Source organism: Planococcus citri, chromosome 4 (assembly GCF_950023065.1).
Source record: "Planococcus citri chromosome 4, ihPlaCitr1.1, whole genome shotgun sequence".
Classification (NCBI taxonomy): Eukaryota; Metazoa; Arthropoda; class Insecta; order Hemiptera; family Pseudococcidae; genus Planococcus; species Planococcus citri.
Window position 1 is genome coordinate 6,389,725 of NC_088680.1, and position 22,104 is coordinate 6,411,828.

General features: G+C 33.8%; 2 protein-coding genes across 2 annotated transcripts in view; both read right to left on the minus strand.

Annotated features, from left to right (window-relative positions):
* Positions 1 to 3,331: 3,331 nt before the first annotated feature.
* The window catches only part of LOC135845779 (protein scylla-like), a 128,318-nt gene continuing 109,545 nt past the window's right edge, over positions 3,332 to 22,104 (minus strand). The window contains exons 2-4 of the mRNA XM_065364605.1: positions 6,711 to 6,906; positions 5,968 to 6,126; positions 3,332 to 5,878 (exon numbers count right to left, since the gene is read on the minus strand). Coding sequence (XP_065220677.1) covers positions 5,791 to 5,878; positions 5,968 to 6,126; positions 6,711 to 6,906 — 443 coding nt within the window. The 3' untranslated portion in view covers positions 3,332 to 5,790. The remainder of the gene's footprint in view (positions 5,879 to 5,967; positions 6,127 to 6,710; positions 6,907 to 22,104) is intronic.
* Positions 9,571 to 20,410, minus strand: LOC135845774 (uncharacterized). The gene is made up of 2 exons (XM_065364599.1): positions 19,807 to 20,410; positions 9,571 to 15,702 (listed from the first exon to the last, which is right to left on the minus strand). Exons 1-2 carry the CDS (start codon positions 19,895 to 19,897, stop codon positions 13,718 to 13,720), a joined length of 2,076 nt encoding a protein of 691 aa, XP_065220671.1. The 5' UTR covers positions 19,898 to 20,410; the 3' UTR covers positions 9,571 to 13,717.

The following is a 22,104-nucleotide window of genomic DNA, read 5'->3' on the forward strand; positions in this document are numbered from 1 at the left end:
ATTTTTTGACTGTTTTGCCAAAAATTAACACTTTTTGACAACTTTTTCAAAAATTGACAAAAATCGAGAATTTTTTGATAATTTTAGCAAAAACAGAATTTTTGAGAAATCTTGGCAAGAACAAGACAATTTGACAATTTTGGCAAAAATTGCGCCCTTTTAACAATTTTACCGGAAATGGACACTTTTTGAAAATGTTGACAGAAATGGACACTTTTTAACAATTGTAACAAAAATGGTAATTTTTCGACAGTTTCGCCAAAAATTGACACCTTTTGACAAATTTTCAAAAATTTACAAAAACAAGAATTTTTTGATAACTTTAGCAAAAGCAGGATTTTTTGAACAATCTTGGCAAGAACCGAACTATTTGACAATTTTGCCAAAAATTGACACTTTTTGAGAATTTTTTCCAAAAATGGTCATTTTTCGACTGTTTTGCCAAAAATTGATACTTTGTGATAACTTTTTCAAAAATTGACAAAAACGAGAATTTTTTGATAATTTTAGCAAAAGCAGGATTTTTTGAACAATTTTGGCAAGAATCGGACTATTTGACAATTTTGGCAAAAATTGGCCCCTTTTAACAATTTCACTTGAAATGGACAGTTTTTGAAAATTTTGACAGAAATGGACATTTTTTAACAATTGTATCAAAAATGGAAACTTTTTGACTATTTTGCCAAAAATTGACACTGTTTGAAAATTGTTCCAAAAATGGTCATTTTTTGACTGTTTTGCCAAAAATTGGCATTTTTTGGCAACTTTTTCAAAAATTGATAAAAACGAGAATTTTTTGATAATTTTAGCAAAAACAGAATTCTAGAGTAGGTAATCTTGGCAAGAACAAGACAATTTGACAATTTTTGCAAAAATTGACCCCTTTTAACAATTTTACTTGAAATGGACAGTTTTTGAAAATTTTGACAGGAATGGACACTTTTTAACAATTGCATCAAAAATGGGAACTTTTTGACTATTTTGCCAAAAATTGACAGTATTTGAGAATTGTTCCAAAAATGGTCATCTTTTGACTGCTTTGCCAAAAATTGACACTTTTTGACAACTTTTTCAAAAATTGACAAAAACGAGAATTTTTTGATAATTTTAGCAAAAACAGGATTTCTTGAACAAGCTTGGCAAGAACCGGACTATTTGACAATTATGGCAAAACTTAGCCCATTTTAACAATTTTATCTGAAATGGGCAGTTTTTAAAATCCAGATGTGGTCGAAAATATGTAAAAACTTTCATACAAACTTTTTGACTTCCTACCCCCTCCCCTCACGGAAATATTGCTCCCTAAACATCAAAAATTCAATCATTTGCATCATCGAGGGGAGGGAGAGGGGTTCATGAGAAATGTTTACAGATGTACGTGTACATCATCGTGGTAATTTTTTGAAATTTCCCCCCTCCAGTTTCTTAGTTTTTCAGAGAGTTGAAAAATTTAGGCCCTTCCAGCTTTCTACGTTGATTTTCAGAAATTTGGATTTTTTATTTTTGGTGCAATTTTTAAATTTCCAAAATTCGTCAAAAATCGAAAAACGAATTAAAGCACATAAAATTTTGGCTGGAGGTATATTTTGAGGTCCAATTCTGATTCTCATTTTTTCATAAATCCCAACAATTTCCCCTCACATTCTTTGTTCTACTTGCAAGTTTATTCAACTCGCCTACATCCTGCTCACGTTTTATGTGATTCAAAATGAAATTCAAACCATTTACAACGTTCCTTTGGTAAAATATACTTACATTTTTCAACAAGACACCTGCATTGTGTGCTCATAAGTATATTTATAAAAATAAAAATTTTCAAAACGTCGTCGTACAGGTAAACCCGATAAGAAAATCACAAAAAAAGAAAGATACGAACTAAAAATGGAAATATAAAAGTCACTTTTGGTTGTCTCAACAACTCCCAAACATCAACTACTCGTATACGATATAACCACTTTACACGACAAAATGGTCGAAAAAATTGATAACCAGCATAAAAAGTTCTCAAACGAGTTGCGATAAAATCCACCTCGTTGTGCTTTACTTGCATTTTTTTTTCTTTCGTTCAACATTCTCAATTATTTTAAAATATTTCACGTCCTGGTCGACTTTCAAACCTCCATCCCCTCTCCCATTACGATTGCAATTCGACTCGAAATGTTTGATATATTGTATCATACGAAATATGTACGATCATCAGAGCAGCAATGTACCAGTACATCGTATAGTAAAATTCGCCATCAAGAGTACGTTTCCGTTCAATTACATGGTGCACACATTTCAAACAATATACCGACACACATCGAATAGATAGGTACATCTCGTACTCTACATAAACGCGTGCCAAGCTTTGTCCTATGCTGAAAATTTTCAAGGTCAAGGCTAATAGAATTTCTTTTTTTTACTGCCTCGTTTCGGTCGTGTATTTCGCTCCGCTCCTATAATCCTCGTTGTTTTTTTTTAATTTTTCATTTTGCACGAAAATTGTGCCCTTTTCCTCCTCCCTCCTTATTCTCTCGAGAATGAAGTTTTCGTACACGATACGTTGAATCGAAGAGTTCAGCTCCCTTTTTATTACCTCTGTACAATTTTTTTGGTCTCAAAATGGCAAAAATTTTCCATCATCTGGTGCTCTTGTAAATTACATCAGGTCGTAAACGAAAATGTACATACTATTGCCATCCAAATAAAATACCGATCGAAGCCCCCCCATCGAGCGTTCATCGTATCTATGTACATATATTTTTTTTTCATTTCATGTACACAGTGTACCTGTCGACATTGCCGTATGACTCATCCTGCCATATATATCATCGAATATGTCTCTGTGTCTGTCTGTACTTCACACCACACCACACCACATCATACCATACCATCGTGTAATAAGTATAGGTTAAATTTTACTTACTTCGTTTTTTCCCATCTCCCTGCACCCCTCATCCCTCACATAGTTAATGCAATCCGCCAGTCGCAAGGTCGCTTCGGTGAACCGTTACATCATACACTATGCCAGGTACCCTATACCATTCGAAGAGCCGGATCCCTCTATATACTCTATTTCACACCTGACCCGATCAACCTTATTTCTCTCTGTGTGTTCGGAGCTTCTTTACTTCAATACGGTATATTACCAGATGAGGTACCTCTACCTACATTGTAAGTTGTGCACCTTGTTTACCGTTCTTCTCTTATTCACATACCTAACACACTTATTGAGCGAATCAACAGGTGTCTGGAAGTTACCTCTTCGGTCTTCCAATAGAGTTCGCAGCTGTCAAGTGTACCATATACCATATCTCGAACGAAAGTGAAATGAAAAGTCTACACTGTGTTTATATTTTGAAAAAAAGTTTTATTATATCGCAAACACGTACATAACAAAACTTCGACAGATGATACATATAAAGCTCACAAATTATTTTTTTTTTTCAATTATGGTTTTTTTTTCAATTATTTTTTCTTTTATATATCGTAGAGAATAATATAAAACGTACGAAATCCTTACTGGTGTAATTATTTTAATTTTATAGTATAGTATATAAGAGAAAAAAAAAATACATATAATATGTATATACTTTTGTGAAGAAGAAGAAGAAGAAAAAAGAAACAAAAAAAGAAACAAAAATTGTACAAAAAAATTAAATGTTACGTTTTACATGTATTATAGTATATAGACGAGAAGAAGAAGAAGAAGAGGATCAGGACGAGGAGTAAGGTTGGGAAATGGAGTTGGGAAAAATGAGAACAAAAAAATTACACGGGGGAGGTAGGTAGGTAGGTAGGTAGGGGGGGGGGAAGGATAACACAGGAGAACTACCCTGATATTACATTCACATATCAAGGTGGTGGGTTTCGCTAACAAAACAAAAAAAAAAAAAAAATGAAAAAGGAGACAAAAATACTGTTTACAAATATAATAAACGGTCTGAGATCGATATACACAACTAAAAAAAAAGAAAGAAACACACTGATCAAAATCACTCTTTCTCTTACACATCTTTTACGTAGGTACATTATGCGATAATTTTGAAGAAAATTTTCTCAACCAGTGGCTCTCGAGTTCTTATTAGAAAGTTATGGCTGCGATCATTTATTGATCATTCCCCAAAGAGTCGTATCGAACCTAAAGCTCCTTTAAACAGACTCGTGTGAAAAAATCTTCACTTTTCGAAACAGCAGCCACTGGCTCGCACACACACATAAGTACACAGGCACAGTAAAGAGGAAAAAAATCATTGTCAAAATGAACAAAAAAAAAAAAAAAGAGAACGAAAAAAAGACACCTTATAGTTTAAGAAAAAAAAAAAACCTTAAGAGACAAATTTTTGTACTTGTACACACAATAATAATGTCGTGTCACACAAATTTGACCAGTGGGTCGAATATTCATATAGGTAGGGGGTATACGAACCTCGTTATAGTAAGATTATTGCACGACTAATAAATTTGGTTTGTTTTATCGCGTTATAGAATATCTATAATATCATATAGAAGAGAAAAAAAAAACACGTCGACACACTTATAGGTATACTATAAATTTATAGCAAATTTTTAAAGGTTTAATTTTTTGGTAAACAACACTGTATATATATATGAAGTCAGCAACGACGCCAAAATAATCACAATTACATTACAAAAAAAAAAAAAAAAAAAACAGAGAAAAAGGTGATGCGAAAAATGAAAAAAAATAGCTTTTTTTTTTTTGGTTATGCCACACGCTATCTCGCTGTATAGTAGAGAGAAAAAAAGAAAAAAAAAAGGTCACCACCATTTTTCCACATTTTTACGCTTAGAAAAAAACGAAAACGAAAAGATTTTACAACCGACGAAAACGTACACGTATTTGTACGTTTTTTTAAATTTTTTTTTTCATACTTCAACGTTGAAACGAGAAAACGAAAAATAGTATAATAAAGACGAATAATATATAAGACGAAATGAAAAGAAAAAAAAAATATTATCGCAAGTTCTCTTAAATCGTTATAGTAGGAACACTTAAAACTAATAAAAACGTTAAAAATAAATTTAAAAAAAATAATAAGCTGAAAGACAAAGGCGACTAAACAATCTACACATAACACGAATATCTCAAAGCCTTCATTATCACATCAAAAAAAAGAAAAGAAACGAAACGAAAAAAAAAACTCTTTACGACGAAATACGCATAATTTTTTTGTTGGTTTTTTGCTGTATTTATGTAGAAAAACCAAAATACATATTTAAATATTATATAACGTTAAATCGAACGTTTCTCGATATTTATATAAATTGTAAAAAATGAAAAAAAAAGAAAAAAATTCTACGTCGAATAAGCGATTATTAAAACATGGACAAAGAAGTATTTTTAAAGTATTTAGTATAAATAATAAACTTTGAGATTATATCTACACAAACATCGACTTTTTGGATAAGCTTTGAAAAAAAGTTTTCCATTATTTTTAATGTTGCATTTTTTTTTTCTTTGCAAGTGTAATAAATTTTTTCTCGCTCTTATGTACATGGTTGTTGGGTTTTTTTCTTTTGTGGTTTCAGATTTCGAGCATCGAGCTTCGAATCGTCGTCCGGATCAATTGGAATAAATATATAGAATGTAGTATAGCTGAGATTTACCAGAATTTATTCGTTCGGAGGTTTTGCAGTTTAATGTATTTGGTATCGTAGTAATAGTTGACTGGATGAAGACTTTTCAGTCTTACCTCTCATCTCGTTCGATGGGTTTCGGACTGACTCTCTGTGCTGAGAGAAACAAGGCGAATTTACGAACTTCGAACTGGTAAGTGGATCCAGCTATCATTCTGGAAGATACGATCTGTATAATTTCTTTTTCTCTAGCGTGAATCCTCTGCTAATCATTATCGTTCCGCCTTTGGTAAAGTTTCTGTTGAGAGAAGAAAAAAAATTCAAGAGATTAGTTATGCAAAAGGTGAAGTGATGTGGAAGGATGAGGTGTAGATGGATGAAACTTACTTTAAAAATTGAGGCAACATCGAATGCCAAGAGTTACGAGATCCTTGTTTAAGAGTAAGATAGAGTTCAAAAGTCGATACTGTGTTTGGATCACATTTTATTGTTCCAATACGACGACATTCGGTCTCCGTTTCGAAATTTATAAAAAGGGTACAACCTCTGTAATCAGAAAGAAATACAAATTGGTTAGTTGATGGTTGAAATTGGGTATGAGGTGGATTTAGGGGCATATTTGAGTGTTGCTTGGGAGTTGATTGGCTGAGGAGTGGATTTATCTTCAATTTTTCAACGAAAATTTCATATTTTTGGGATTTTTAGTCAAAAGTTGAGAATTTGAGCTCAAATTTGTTTTCAAAATTAAGATCTAATATTTTTTGAATTTTTAATCAATTGATTGAAAATCCAATCTCCCAAATTTATTTTCAAAAAAATGTAATCTTTTTGAAAAATCACTCCAAAATTTACTATTTTTTAATGAAAATTTCACATTTTTGGAATTTTTAATCAAAAGTTGAGAATTTGAGCTCAAATTTGTTTTCAAATAAAGATCTAATATTTTTTTTATTTTCAAGCAATGATTAAAAATCAAATCTCCCAAATTAATTTTCAAAAAAATTAAATTTTTTTGAAACATTACTCCAAACTTTACTACTTAGCCAAGCAATTCCCCCAAGTAACATTTCTGAATAAATATGGCCCAATTTTTTTTTTTTTTTTTTTTTTTTTTTGAATGAGAAACTCACCTCAATCCGCAGGGTTCGTATTCGGCCATACGTAAGACATCTGTGGCTATTCGAGGTAAGAGATCAGCAGGTAAGAGAACTTCGCCACAAGCCAGCTGAGCTGACTTAGCTGCTCTAAGTTCCTCTTCCAGACGCCTGGTCAGCGCTTGACAGGCTGTACTGTCTAAATCTGCGGTATCTTCCCTCATTAAATAACCTGCACAAACACAAGAAAAAAGAAGAAATAATTAATCAAATGTCGAAAAAATATTTTAACAAAATTACAAACAAAATAAAAATTAAAAAAAGTTCGAGAATCGAGATTCGAGTCGATGAAGTTTAAATACATAGGATATCAATCAGTCGAATGTGGGGACTTGAAAAATAACAAAGAATCTTGGATTGTTGTGTGAACTAATTTTTTTTTTTTTTTTATTAATTGAATGGAACAAAAAAACAGTAACTTTATTAATAAAAATTGCGAACCGAATTGTTCTAATCGAAGCATCCTAATTTTTTTCATACGAAATAACAAAGAATCTTGGATTGTTATATGAACTAATTTTTTATTAGTTCGAGTTGGGGTTTTTTTCTTAGAAAAAAATAAATCCTGAACTGTTGTGGGGACGAAATTACATATTAGTTGAACAAAACAGCAGATATGATCGAGTTGTGTGTTCGAATATCCTGATAAGCCTACTTTGGGGATGTAAGAACAAAGAGACGCCGGTCGCCGGCTCGTATGTGAGGACGAGTCGCCATACTAATATGTTATCTGTAGGTTTTTTTTCAACAGTACAACAAAGAATCGTGACTTGTTGTTAATCTATTTTTTTTTATTAGTTAAATGAAGTAATAGAAACTTGGAACAAAGATAATTGATCTAAGAACAGTTCGAAATTGTTCGATTTTTTGGACATTTCTTTTAAAAAATATTCCCAATTATTTTTTAATATTCGAAAAAAAAATTAAAGACTGGAAAAAGTTAACTTGCAATGTTCGTTTTTTTGTTTTTTTTTTCAAGTATCAGAATATATTTTTTACTTTGCCACAAACATTTTTGATCAAGTCTGAAAAATATATATACCTATCATATATATATTAAATTATCATTTGATTTTCTGTTCCCCAATTTTTTTTTTTTTTTTTTTTTTTTGATTCACCAAACACCAAAACTTTGATTATATGAAAATTTCTCATTTTTTTTTACAAGTGTCTACACCTCTAAATTCATGTTTAAAAAATTCCCAACAAAGGTGTGCCTGATTAATTCACAAGTGAGAATATTTCTCAAGACAATTCCAGCCTATGAAACGAATCACCATGTAAAAAGTTTTCTCATCAGCTGAGAGAAACACTGGAATACGAACAAAGAAACTATATAACTGTGTCATGTTTAAGACTTGACAAAATATTCAGACCGGAGAAACGAAACGAATTATTTTTCTCAACTTTTAAACACATAAAAAAATATTTCAATTAAGCATTTAAAAAAAAAAAAAATTAAAAAAATATTTTAACTTTATAGCAGAAAATTTCACATCACAAAACCGGTAAAGTTCTACTTCTCTTATAATACTATAAACTACACCACACTCTTGAAAAAAAAATACTAAAAAAAACGCACAAAAATACACTGAAACTTATGAAAAAAAAAAAAAAAACTCTATAGTGTAAACTAATATTCGAACCAAACGGCTCAACTTACTTTTTCTGTTATTCAGAGTGAAAGTTACGCTAACGGGACAAGGTAGAATTTCCATAAGGACGACAAAAAAATGAAAAATGGCACAATGCGCAAAGAAAAATAAGTAAAAAAGTAGAAAAACAAAATAAATCGACGAAGCGAACTAATAATGAGAAAAACTATATAATGTAGAAAAACGAAAAACTCAACAACTACTATAAAAAAATATTATATGGCGTTTGCGAAATTATGAATTTTAAAGCCGGCCGGAATACAATATGTTTAAGCACAAAACACATACTACATACTCGATCGACTGTTAAACGCTGACTGAAACTTTCGAGAAGTTTAATTCCGAATGTAGAAGGCTTTAGCTTACACAGTTCTGATGCAACACACAACTCAGCTGACTCGAACAAAGATAGAGAGGTACATACCGGTTGGGTCGGTCCCCACCATCGTTCCCCTACCGTACGTTCTCCTGCGCTGGCTGCCTACGTGACTAACACTGTAGGAACTAGCGTCCTCTTGCCCCCACTTGTCCCCACATTGAATTGTAGTTGCGCGTTCGCTTCGAACAGCAGTGTGAAGTGAAAAGGGTCACGTATTGTAGGGAGAGACCGAGAGAGAGACCAGCTGTGAGCGAGAATGAGAAATTCAACAGTAATAACCGATTCGAGCAAAGTGATATTTAAATTTTTTTAGAAAAGGATCCGCTGCGATTAGCGAAAGATGGGGGTTCATTTTTCTTTGTAAGGTATTTAATAAAATATACAACTCTGGAAGGGTGTCCAAAAGGGGGGTTTCAAAGGATAGTGCTGATTGACGATTGCTTTACTTTGTTGCTAGAGTATGCCTTGTCATTTTTTTCTTTTCGGAGGTTTCTGGTACATATTCCTTTCTTATAAATCGCGAATATATTTCTTTTTTACCTTTTTTTTCTCCTTTAAGGAAAGGTTGAATCGTGTTTTGACTTGTCCTTTGGTTATGGACAAGGTTGGTACTCTAGCTAGGTGTTCAGCTTTGGGCTTGGTCTTGGTCGCTTTCGCCTGCATGAATACAAGAGGTTTTGTACTAAAATGAAAAGAATATCAGCCAACAATGCTACCTGACTATCATTCTTCGACGATGAAATGTTAATTACGGTACATTTCAAAGGTTTCCTTTCCTTTCGAGCGAAGATTTCTTTTCCAATTTTGTTTTGTCGGTTTTATTCGACCACGACGACGACGACGAGGAAAAAATGATGCAATTTTTACGCGAAATTTTTTCATCTTTTGAACGATGTGACCGATGATGACGACGACCGGGAGCGGTGTTTTTTTTTATAATTTTGCGAATTTAAATTATGCAAATTAACTCGTTAACGAGCCACTTGTCAAGGACGTTTATTTTTAGAGGGATGACGAATAATACCTACCTTTCTAATTTCCAGCCGGGAAAGATTTTTCTTGTGTGGTTTTTTTTTTTTTTTTTTTTTTGAGAGCGTTGGTGTGGAAAAATAATGATGATGTTGGGAGATCGTTTTTGGATTCGATCGAAACGTTAATTCTCAAGTTACATATGAGGATTTACTAGAAGATGAATAGGATTTATCTAACAAGTTTGATGTTGATAATGAACTAGGTAGTAGGTACCTAGAGTTAATAGGGAAATTAATCACGAGTGAGTTTTTTTTTTCAAAGTATGAGAAATTATCATCTACGGATAGTAGGTAATTACTTTTTTTTTTTTTTTGGTGATTAATTTGGTGGATTTTAATTTGAATTTCAATTGAAGAAATTAAAAAAGACGAGACAGCTGCTGAAGAGAAGTATGATGAAAATTTGCGGTGAGCTGTTGAAATACGAGTAAAGGATTTGAAAAGAGTAAGAGTGGCTCAAGCTACGTCAGGTCCTGTTGAGTTCTTCAGAAATTTGAAGTGATTTTTTGAACCCCTTATCCCCCTCCCCCCACACCAAAAAATGAAGATTAGCTCGTGTATCATAAATGGTTTTTCAACAGTTTGTGATTTTTAGGAAATTTATTTCTGCGAAGCTTAGTTAGTTACATTCGTAATAGCAACTTTCAATCCGATGGATGAAATTTGAGGGAGAGGGGGGGGGGGGGTAAGTCGTCAGGTCGTCGAATAATGATAGAAATAAATTATTCGTTTTGTATCAATTTTAATGTATTTTTTACAAAAACATTCGAAATACAAATAGTTTCTTTGTTACAAATTGGCAATGTTACTGCAGTAACCTTTTCAGGTCCATTCCCTCCCCATTTCTTTATGATTTTACCTCAAATACAAAGAAAAGTTGTGCTGGGAGCCTCCACTTTCATTTTTAAAAATTAAAAAAAAAACAATGTATCCGAAAATCTCCCATTTCTACGTCAGAATTTTTCTGACTTTCAAGAAAAAAAATCTCTTTCGACCCCCCCCCCTCACCCCTTAACTAATATCAGTCCTCTGGCATACATTCATTCCCCCCCCCCCAAAAAATGAGTAAAATAAAAAATTAAATTAAAGTTGGTAAGTATTTTTTTTGAAAATTATTTTAATTTTTAGCCAAAATTCTTCTAAATTTCCCATATTCTGTGCAAAAAACTCCTAGGAACCCCCCCCCCCCCTCAAAAAATGATAATTCCTTTGTATATGAAACCTCTTTTTATAAGTTGAAAAAGAAAAATGAATGAAAATTGTTTGTGAAAAAATGTCGAAAAATTGTCATATTATGTAAAAATCTTCCAAAATAACCCTTCAACCCTTTGCGAAGCCCCCTTCCCCCTTCCCCTCCCCAATTAAAAAATTCTGAAAAGTAAATGTAAGATATGGAATTGAACAATTTTTAACGTCCTTCTCCCTTCAATAAAAAACCTCCCTTGCTCTCCAAAAATTTCGATTCCCTTACATAAAGCCCCCTCTGAGCTTGAAAAAAAAATAGATTCCTATTAAAAAATGTAAAAAAATTTAATCTGTGAAAAAAATTGAAAATTTTTCGTTTCTAGTCAAAATTTTACTACATGAACCTCTTGTATGAACCTCCTGTATGACCCCCCCCCCCCTTATAAAATAATATGAGAAATTGAATGTCTACAATTTTTTTGTTGAAAATTTTAATTTTTAGTGAAAATCTTTTAAATAATCTCTTTTATTCAGGAAAATACCTCCCTCGCTCCCCAAAAACGATGCCTTCCCTGTGTAAAGGCTCCCCTCCCCCCCTAAGGTCAAGAAAAATCAAAATTTTGAATCTGTAAAAAAAAAATTGAAAAGTTTTCATTTCTGGTCAGGATTTTTATAAATAATTCTCATTTTAACCCCCCCCCTTCCTCCCTTCTCTCCTCCCACAACGAGAAAATTATGAAAATTTAATAAAATTTAAAATTGAAGTCTGCAATTTTAAAAAAATTGTTAATTGCTGGTAAAATTTCTTTATATGAGGCTCCCTAAATTAAAAAAAAAAAACTCGAAAATTGAAATTTCTAAAAAAATCAAATTTAAAAATGTTTGTCCACAGCAGTTCAAGTGATACCTCTTTTGTAAAATAAAAACCTCCCTTGCCTCCACCCCCCCCCCATTTCCTTATTCAACAATATTGATCGCCTTGTATGAAGCTCTCGCCTCTCCCCTCCCCCAGAAAATTGTGAGAAATGAATAAAATAGGATTATTGTTGAGAAAAAACTTCCTTTAGGACCCCCCCTCTTCTAAAAAAATTACATCACTTCCTTTATATTGAGCCTTTCAAGTAGGAAAAATCAAGAAGTGAAATTTGAGTACTATTATTTTTTTAAAGTTTTTCATTTCTGGTCAGAATTTTTAAAAATAATTCTCCTTTTAACCCCCCCCCCCTCCCTTCTCTCCTCCCATAACGAGAAAATTATGAAAAATAAAATATAAAATTGAAGTCTGCAATTTTTAATAAAAAATTGTTAATTGCTGGTCAAATTTCTTTATATGAAGCTCCCTAATTTGAAAAAAAAAACTCAAAAATTGAAATTTACCTATAAAAAAAATAAATTTTTTAAACTTTTGTCCAGAGCAGTTCAAGTGATACCTTTTTTAAAAAAAATAAAACCCTCCCTTGCCTCCCCCGCCATTCCTTCTCCAACAATATTGATCTCCTTGTATGATGCTTTCGCCTCTCCCCTCCCCAAGAAAATTGTTAGAAATGAATAAAATTGAATTGAAAATTAAATTTCGCCTCATTGTTGAGAAAAAACCTTCCTTCGGTGACCAACCCCCACCCCTCAAAAAATACATCAGTTCCCTTGGTTAAGCCTTTCAAGTAAAAAAAATCAAAAAGAGTGAAATCTGAGTAAAAATGTTTCTGGTCAGAATTCTTCTGAATAACCCCTTTTTGAAATGTAGCTCCCTCGGATCCCCTCTCCCTCTTTCAATAGTTGTGCTTCTTTTGTACAACAAAGTTCTCACTAAAATTGCCAAAAATAGATAAATTAAAAAATTGAAATCTTTACAAAGAATTCTTTCAAAATATTTTTTTCATTCATTGTTGAAAAATTTGAAAAAGCTACATAAAATTTTGGAAAGTTTTCATTTATGATTTTTTTTAGGGACCTATCTCGGAGCCATCCACACCCCCCCCCCCCAACAAAATTATTTCTTTGTGTAATGCCTTCCGGCTTCCATAATTGATGAAACTGAATTTTTCTGTCGAAAAGTTTACAATTTTTCATATCTGCTCTGATTGTTTCTAAATACCTCCTCCCCCTTTCAAGAAAATCCCTGCTTCGAACAATATTTCCTACTTGTATAGAGTTCCCTAAAATCGAAAAAAACTGAGATTTTTCTTGAAAAGAGCAATATTGAGAAAAATGCTGACGTAAAAATAGGAATTTTTGGACGAATTTCATGTTTTCCATTTTTCTATTTGGGGGGGGGAGGGAGGAAAAGACTCGGAAAAACTTCAGTACAATAAAAAAAATAAAATCCATCCTAAATTGCATCGATTCCGTTTCGTTTCCGAAAGACTGACTGCTTCATCCTAAATACGAGTAATTTCACGAGATTACGTGGCATAAAAACATTCCAACGCCTTGAATATTTTAAATAGGCAACACATCCGTATCGTTATACTTGAATTCATCTCTCAGAACAGGAACAAGCACATACAGGTACACGCAGCGAAGCTTTCTGAACTTCTATCCACCTACACGATCCCGAAACACCAATCCGCTCCACTCCCCTCGCCATCTTAGTCCAAACGATTAAGAAAACACGTGATATTATTCATTCGTTCATTAAGTATCGCGACGAAGACTACGAAGAAAAAGACCCTTGCTTTTTAGCACACATTTTCGGTGCTGGGGCTTGGCTTGGTGTAAAACTCGATTATTATGTCAGCAGCTCATCTCCAGGGTAACGTTTCTTGTTCGGTTGATAAATATTTTAAATACTCTAAGAGCGCAAGCAGGGTCATCATCATCGTCATCGTGGTGTGGGGTAAATATGGCTTTGATTTCGGGCTCAATTTGTTCTCCCCTTTGGCACGTAATTTGAATAACACCTTTGACTACGACGATGCTGCTATTGCTGCTGCTGGTACTCGTATTATACGTCGTCGGTGAGCAGGGTATTTCGTATTCAATATGGCTCGGTATATACGTCATGTAATCCTTTGAAACGACAATAGGCATCGAGAGTCGATTCAAAGGATGCTCGGTTGTGTTATATAATCGAAGCCCGGTGTAAATTAGGTAATATTTTTCCAGCATCGTTGGAGGATCGTATTCGTCGGCGAATAAATTCTGGTAAATTGATTGCAGTGTTGTCTCGAGTCGATCTGAGTACGATGAAGGGGTCGGGGGGTTGTGCACATTGGCCAGCATTTTGTACAAATATTCGCCGATTTTTTTCAATGGAAGGTGTTTCTCGTCGAGGTAATGGTAGGTCAGGGTTGACTCGAGTAAATGTCTCACTTCCAGATTGGGTAATACGTATTGATCGCTCGAATCGTACGATAAGTATCCTTGATCGTAGAGAAAAGTCAGCAGTACGTTGGTGTTGATGTTGGAGTCGTCTTTGAATCGGTTCAGATTCATTAGACGAACGTATCTGTCCAAGTGCATCTTGCTGAATCCATCGACGTGGTATTTAGTGGCGATATTGTTCATTAACTGGATCATCTCGTGTCTGAATAAGGAAACGTTTAAGTATCTCTGAATCAAGGGGGATATCTCGTTCGGAATCAGATGCCCTTTTAAAATATTATCCAGTTTTATGGAACTGCTGGGTCTACGAGTGAAATACTCCAGTATAGAATTCGGATTGTAAATCGAGTTGGATTTCAATTGGGTTTTATACGAGGCGAAATACGTTTCGACATTTTGCCTTTCTTCGGAGGTGCAATTAGATCGATAATAAATAGTAGTCATGTCCCTTTCGGTGAATCCGAAATAAGGTGTGAAATAATGATCGTCTAGAAAACGACAACTTCTCACGTAACTCGACACCAGAGGATTAATCATCTCGAAAGGAGCGTTATTCACTCCACATAACAAAGCCTTAGTGAATCTTAAATGCTTCACGCCGTGAGCCAGCATCACATTTAGCATATTATAAGCCGACATCATTTTGGCTACGGTGTTGTTGAATTCGGATACAGAATTTAGCAGTGTTTTGGTGAACGCGTGATCGTAATCGTCCACCAAGATGATCACGTCTTGGTAAAAAATCCTGTACAGAATTTGGCTCAATTTTTCCAACGATGTGTAAATATCGTTCACCTCCAGTTTACGTTTAAGTACCTTTTTCATGAACTGGATTGCATCGAGTCCTAAATCAGCGGCGTACTTGTCGTATCTGTAGTTCAATTTCTCCTCTGGTAGGTTGAAAATCCACTCGTATCTTTCGACAGTGTTCCTCAATCGGTCGTTTAAAAATGCCAGCATCGTTGCAGGGCTGAGTTCGTCGTAAGGGAAATCGGATAATTTGAGGTGGATGACTGGGTGTCGAGCCATATGTGTGCCCACAGTTCCTGGGTAATCGCTGATGAGTAAGTTTTTGAATACCTTGTGAGCGTGTGTTTCTTCGGCGAAATCGACAGCTTTGTAGTCGCTGTCTACCTCGACTTGGGCGAATAAATCAATCATGTCTAAGATGCTGGTTTTGCCGAATTTCGGAGGGCAAGTGACGAAGTGGTGGTTTTCGGAGCAGAAGAAAGCGTCGAGAAGCTGGCTCTTGTCGATGAAGTACAACGTGTTTCGTATTTTGTCGAATTCGTTGACTGGTTGGTGCGATGATGACGATGATGGCAGGATTTGGTAGAGGAGTAGAAAGGTGAAAATGATTGGAAACGTCATCCTGGGTGGGGAGGTTTCAGGGTCTATAAAAATTTAGTGCTGTGTTAGAAATTGTTTTTGAAGAACATGATACGATTTTTGACCTCGTGTCTTTCAATTTTGATTAGTTTTTCTTTCAAAAAAAGCCTTGCCATGAGATTAATTTGATTTGCCTCCAACACCATCAAAAATAAGGGGGGAGGGGAATAAGGCAGGTTTTTGATTTCGTTCATTTTCATCATATTGAGTAGAGTTCCAATAATTTTAATGCTGATAAGTTCTGCAGGGGAAAGGACAGAAGGAGCTCATTCCATAAATGGAACTATCAGGACCATTTATTTTTCTTAGCCATAGTGGGTGCCTTTGCACAGGGAAGGCAGCACTTTTGGGGAGTGAGGGAGGTATTTTCCTGAAGGAAAAAGGTCAATTAAAAAATTTTCACTAAAAATGAACATTTTCGAAAAAAATTTGTTGATTTTAATTTCATATTTTATGAAATTTTTCAACATTTTTTGGGGTAGGGGGAAGCTTAATACAAAAGGGTCAACATTCCGAACGATATTTTTGAAGGGGGCGTTATACAGTAAAATTTTGACCAGAAACGAAAAACTTTCAAATTTTATTCACATATTGAAATTTTTTATTTTTTAAATTAAAAGTCAATAAGAACCGTTGATTGTTCTTGACCCTAGGGGGTTCCTTTACACAGGGAAGGCTGCACTTTAAGGGAGCAAGGGAGGTATTTTCCTGAATGAAAGAGGCCATTCAAAAGATTTTTCAATAGAAGTGAACATTTTCAACAAAAAAAATTGTAGACTTTAATTTCAGATTTTACGACATTTTTCAACATTTTTTGGGGAGGGGGGAGGGGGAGATTCATACAAAAGGATTAACATTGTAGGAGTAGAGGAATCCTAAAGGGATTTTTGAAGAGGGGGGGAGTTATACAGTAAAATGTTGACCAGAAACGAAAAACTTTTTTTTTAAAAATGAAAATTCGAGAAAATGACGGAGAATTCAGTTATGAAGAGGGGGGGGGTTACATACCTCACTGAATGGGAGGCAGTGAGCCCCAAAATATTTGAAAATTGAAAAAATCGGTCCAACTGAAAAATCTCTGATTTTTACATGAATTGAAATAAATGCTCACTTTGGGGTGTGGGAGACTGGGAATGATCTGAGTGGAGGAGGGAGATGGGGGAGAGGGGGGGGTCAAATGCTCTCAAATTTTTTCATTTTTTTTTTTTTTTGGTGCGCTGTACACATTTTTTAAGACTGAAAAAGATGAACGGGGCAACACAAGTTTTGAAAATGAATGAGATACCATAACTATACTACTGATTATTCAAATCGTGGATTTTCCCCTCCTACTTCCTAGAATCGAAATGAGTCTCAGTTATCATAGCTGCAACTTGAATAACCGTTTGAATTTTCCAGTTGATTATTCACCAAATCAGATCAAAAAATTTACAACACATGAATTTTCTCAAATGCCCCTCGTTGGCATTCCCTTCCCCCCACCATCTGTATTCATCACAAATCCTGATACTTCAAATATGTATAATCGGATCACCAAGTTCAATTTTCAGTCAATTTTTTTTTTTTGAATTGTACGATTTAGCTAACTATGTTGAGGAAGGGAGGGAGATAAAATTTGGACTTTCAAATTCAGAACCACCCTAAAACCCTTCTCTCCCAAACCTAGCTTCAAGTTCATAAAAATCCAGAAAACATCTGTTGGTTTAATGACACGTTAAAAAAATTTGATTTACCCTCCCCCCACTCTTTTTTATTTCATATTGATATTCAAAAAAATCAGAAAAATTGGTCTGGAAACTTGGGAAACGTTGAAACAATTATTTCTATAAAAAATTATTCAAGTACTAAAATGGGTCGATTTTTAATTTTTTTTTTTTTTTTTTTAAATTTTTTGGAACTTAGCAAAAAATTTTGGCCAAATGACCTTCGAAAGCAGTAGAAGAAATTTCTAATTTTTAAGTAAATAATTATCAACTTTCCAAATAAGAGCTCAAAGTTTAAAAAATTTTCAAAAAAATGTTTTTTTTTTCAATTCAAAATATAGGGTACTTAATAAATCGAAATGGGTCTCAGTTATCTTACCTGTTACTTGAATAACCATTTCAATTTTTAAGTCAAAAAAAATTATTCACCAAATCAGGCCAAAAAATTTGCAGCACATGAATTCCCTCCGTCTGGCTTCATCTCAAATTCTGATATCTCAAATATAATCGGATTACTGGCTTCGATTTTTTAGTCAATTTTTTAAAAATTGAACGATTTAGCTACCTATTGGGGGGGGGGGGATAAAATTTGGATTTAAAATAAGAGGCTAAGAACCACCTCAACCCTGCTCTCCCAAACCTATAGCTTTATAAAAATCAAAAAAACATCGTGTTGATCTATTAGGTCTATGACGTTTAAATACTTTGATTTAACTCCCCCCCCCGCCCAACTCCTTTTTATTTTATATTGATACTCGAAAAATCCGAAAAATTGTACTGGAAACCTGGGAAACGTTGAAAATATCATTTCCACATGTAAAAAAATCAGACAATAAAGTGGATCGATTTTCAGTTTTTTTTTTTAATTTTATAGAACCTAGCAACAAATTTTGGCCAAATGACCTTGGAAAGCAGCAGAAGAAATTTTCAATTTCTAGGTCAATGTTCAACTTTCCAAACAAGAGCTCAAAGTTTAAAAAATTTTCAAATGTTTCTAATTTTTTTTACAATTTTTTTTTGTTTCAATGCCCAATAAAAGTTCTTGAAAAATTATTTTTTTTATGTTTAAATTCAAAATGTGGGGACCTAGTAAGGTTCTTAAGCTAAACTGAACAATAAATATACCTAATGAAAGTTTGGTCTGTTGTGGGCTGAGGAGGAGGGGTTCAGGCATCAACTTTTAGAAATTTGACATTTCTCCTCATCTGATTAGGATATAATTCGACCATAATTTTTTCTCGATTCCATAAAATTTCTAAAAAAAAAATAAAATAAATGAAAATGAAAAACGAGACCTTACGGGGCACCACGTGAGCAAAATCTCCCATCTCCCCCCCCCCCTCCTCACCAATAAATAAATATCTAAATTTTTAAAAAGATGTTAAATTTGAATATGAGAAGCGGTAAAATTATTTCGAAAGAATTCAGAAGTTTTTTAGAATTTATCTGCTTCTCCCCCTCACGCTGCTCACCTAGAACTCTTAGAGGTATATAAACGTACGAATTGAACGAAATTAAACGGCCATTTTTTTTTTTTTTTTGGAACAGAGAAGTTTCCCTTGGTAGTTCCGAAACCGTAAAAAATATCTGTGTCCAATTTTCCACATCATGAGAAGGCTCTTAAGGCCCAATGCAAGAACCCAGGAGAGTGACGATCCCCCCCCCCCCCAAATGGATGAAATCGGTCGTGTAATACGATTGTTAGATTTTTGGTAACGCCAAGTCCAAAATATATTTACTCATTTTTGACTTTCTCCTCCTCAAAGTCACCCCCATAATCCTATCGAATAACCACAAAAATTTGGAAAAATTGGGTGAGGGGTCTTCAAATCTTCAAAAAGCACTTCAATGGCACCTTTCCATCGTACGTTGCAAATTTTGGACCCTTCTTGGTCGATTTGGAGGTGCTGCAGGCTGCTCTTAAGGTCAAAAAAAATGCAAAAAATATTCCAAAAATAAAGCTTTTTCGATACTGAAAAAAACTCAAATGCGGTTTGGGGAGCCTAAAATGGGAGAAAATAAAAATAATTTATGTGGTTATGAATTTTCTTTTTTTTTCACAGATTTTAAAATAAGACCCTAAAAGTTTTTTTTATCATGTTGAATGTTGAACTTTTCCAAAAAAAAAAATTCCACTATAAACAACTTTGGAAAATTTTCAAAAAATATTCTGGATCTCCTTCGAGTTTCCAAAACCAGAAATGTGAAAAAAGAACCCCCTCGAATGACAGACACGAGGTCAAAATCTGATTGAAAAAATGATCTTACGAAAATATTTTTTCGAAAAAAAAACTCCGCGATTACTTCGAATTTCAAAACCTTTCTCGAGAGAGAAGGAAAATTGAGGCAGGTATAAAATACTTAATCGTCAAAGAAAGATAATAATTCAGATAACGAGTTACTCACATCGATTCGTAATAATCCTATATAAGCTCGAAGCAAGGGAAAATCCGCAAAAAACAACCCACTTAAAGTCGAACACATCATCATTCATCATTCATCATAAGTAACTGAAATCTTATCATCATGTGATGTTCGTTCGATTCGATTGAGTATATACTTAGGTATTTTTATTCGATTATAGGTATGAAACTGAATTCGAATTAAGCAACTTAATTAAAATATTATTTTTTCGTTAAAACTGATTAGACCTATACGAGATTGAATGATGAGGGGTCAGATCTTTAAGCCAAGGAGAAAGGGTAGATAAGGAAAATCATACAAACTTACACGGTGTGAGAAAATCTGAAAATTTGGTTTTCAAAAAATCATCGGCTTATCATCGTATTGATAGTAGGTACGAGTATTTCTACCTATCTCGGGTCAGTCTTGCTGGGGTGATTTCAAAAAAATAAAAAAAAAAAAAGATAAAGAAGGGTAATTATTGAAAGTAGAGAGGAAGGGAAGTGGATGAGTATCAGAGTACGATAAGCTATATAGAGGGAGAGAGGGTAAAAATTGGGACGAAAAGGTAAATTTTATTAAATTTTTCCAAGGTTGAGAACGAGGAAGAGGAAAAAGATCGACAGTCGATTGAATGAATAATTTCAAAGCTCTTGAATTTTTATGAATCGTGAAAAATGACTTACCAGTTCCCATATATTATCTAGTTTAGTTTTCTCGATGGTAATTTCACACTCACCTGAAACATAAAAAAGAAATAATTGATTAGTTGATTGTTCTATGTACCTATTTAATTGTTGAAAAAAAATAGGTATAATAATTTAAATTTTAACAAATATTCGATTTTTTTTGTCTCTTCCCATGTATAAAAGTGTACAAAATTATCATTTCAAAAAATACCCCCTACCCCCTCCATATTCCCACCACAAGGCACAGATTCCCGAATACACATTATGATGAAATCCAAAGCGAAATTTACCCATTGCATCAGCTTTCGAAACGAATTATTCGTAATAATCGATTGAAATCATTAGTCAATTCTTCATTATTATTCATCATTATTCATAATTCAGATTATAGTTTCTCTTAAAAAAAAAAAAAAATCAACCCATACCCGACGATATTTTCTAAGAGATTGTGATAGGTCCTGGTCCATGTGTCATCTGGGAACCGACGATGACGAGTTCGTTATTACAACCCTATCGAAAAAAGCAAACCATCACCCACTCGTAATTTTTACTTCTTAGAACTATCAAAGTATGAGTAAAATATCGGTAGCTCTGAAAAAATTGTCAATTTCCTGAAAATTGCAATAACCTTCGTGATAAGAGAAGTGAAAAATGTGAATGTACTATTAGCCCATAAATCGTAACAATTCCATTTTATTTCATCACACATTCTGTTCGCCGGTATAGTATAATTAGTCATTTTGTGGGAATTATTGATGGTGTTATCAGTGATAAGAACACAAACTCTGCAGCACCCATATACCAGTACAGTGAAATATTATATGTAATTATGTGCTCGAAAATCATCGTAAAATCCAAAATATGTATGGAAAATACCTTATCGCGATGCAGAGAAAGCGACACGCTACACCAGCTTTAGCTTTTACTTTTATTCGCGATAAGAATGGATTTTTTTTTTTCAAAAACAGTAGCTTATCAGTAGTTATAGGTGTAGGAAAGAAACCCCCCTGCATTGGTCGAATAACTACACGATTTAGATATACGAGTAAATTGCTTAATTTGTCGTGTGTGTGTAATTTTTTTGTGTGAGGATTGTGGCATTTTAAAATACCCCATCGAGATACATTTACCTTTATACTAAGAACAAGGTCATCGTTTTGTATTGTTACAGACATGCCAGGAAATCAGGAGACACCATAGTAGAAGACGATTGGCTGGTGAAGGAAGAAGGAATCACGTGAATAATACAAATGTGGCGTGATCCCCGAATTATTGTAAAACAAAGGTCCAGAGAGGTTGGCAGGATGTTGAACGAATAGATTTTTTCTGTATACCTGCGATTCTTCTTCTGTGGCTTTGGCCATTCGCAACAAACAAAAAGGTAAGTCGATCTCATCGATACACAGATGCTTTGTGTCTTTGTTATTTCTTGTACTTGTAGTAAAGGTTGAAAGAAAAGTGAGAAATTATACGATTAGGTATATTGTGATTGTGAAATTTCGCATTTCGTTACAAACAGATTGGTCGTTTAGTAGAAGGTTTAGTCCGATGGTATCTGTGTTTTTGTGTTTTTTTTCTCTGTTAATGGTTCCAAGCCGGATAGATGAAATTG

Coding starts and splice junctions, on each gene's coding strand:
- LOC135845774 (XM_065364599.1), bottom strand. CDS start 19,897: ATGATGAATGATGATGTGTTCGACTTTAAGTGGGTTGTTTTTTGCGGA. Junction 15,703..19,806: donor TAGGATTATTACGAATCGAT/GTGAGTAACTCG, acceptor AAATTTTTATAG/ACCCTGAAACCTCCCCACCC.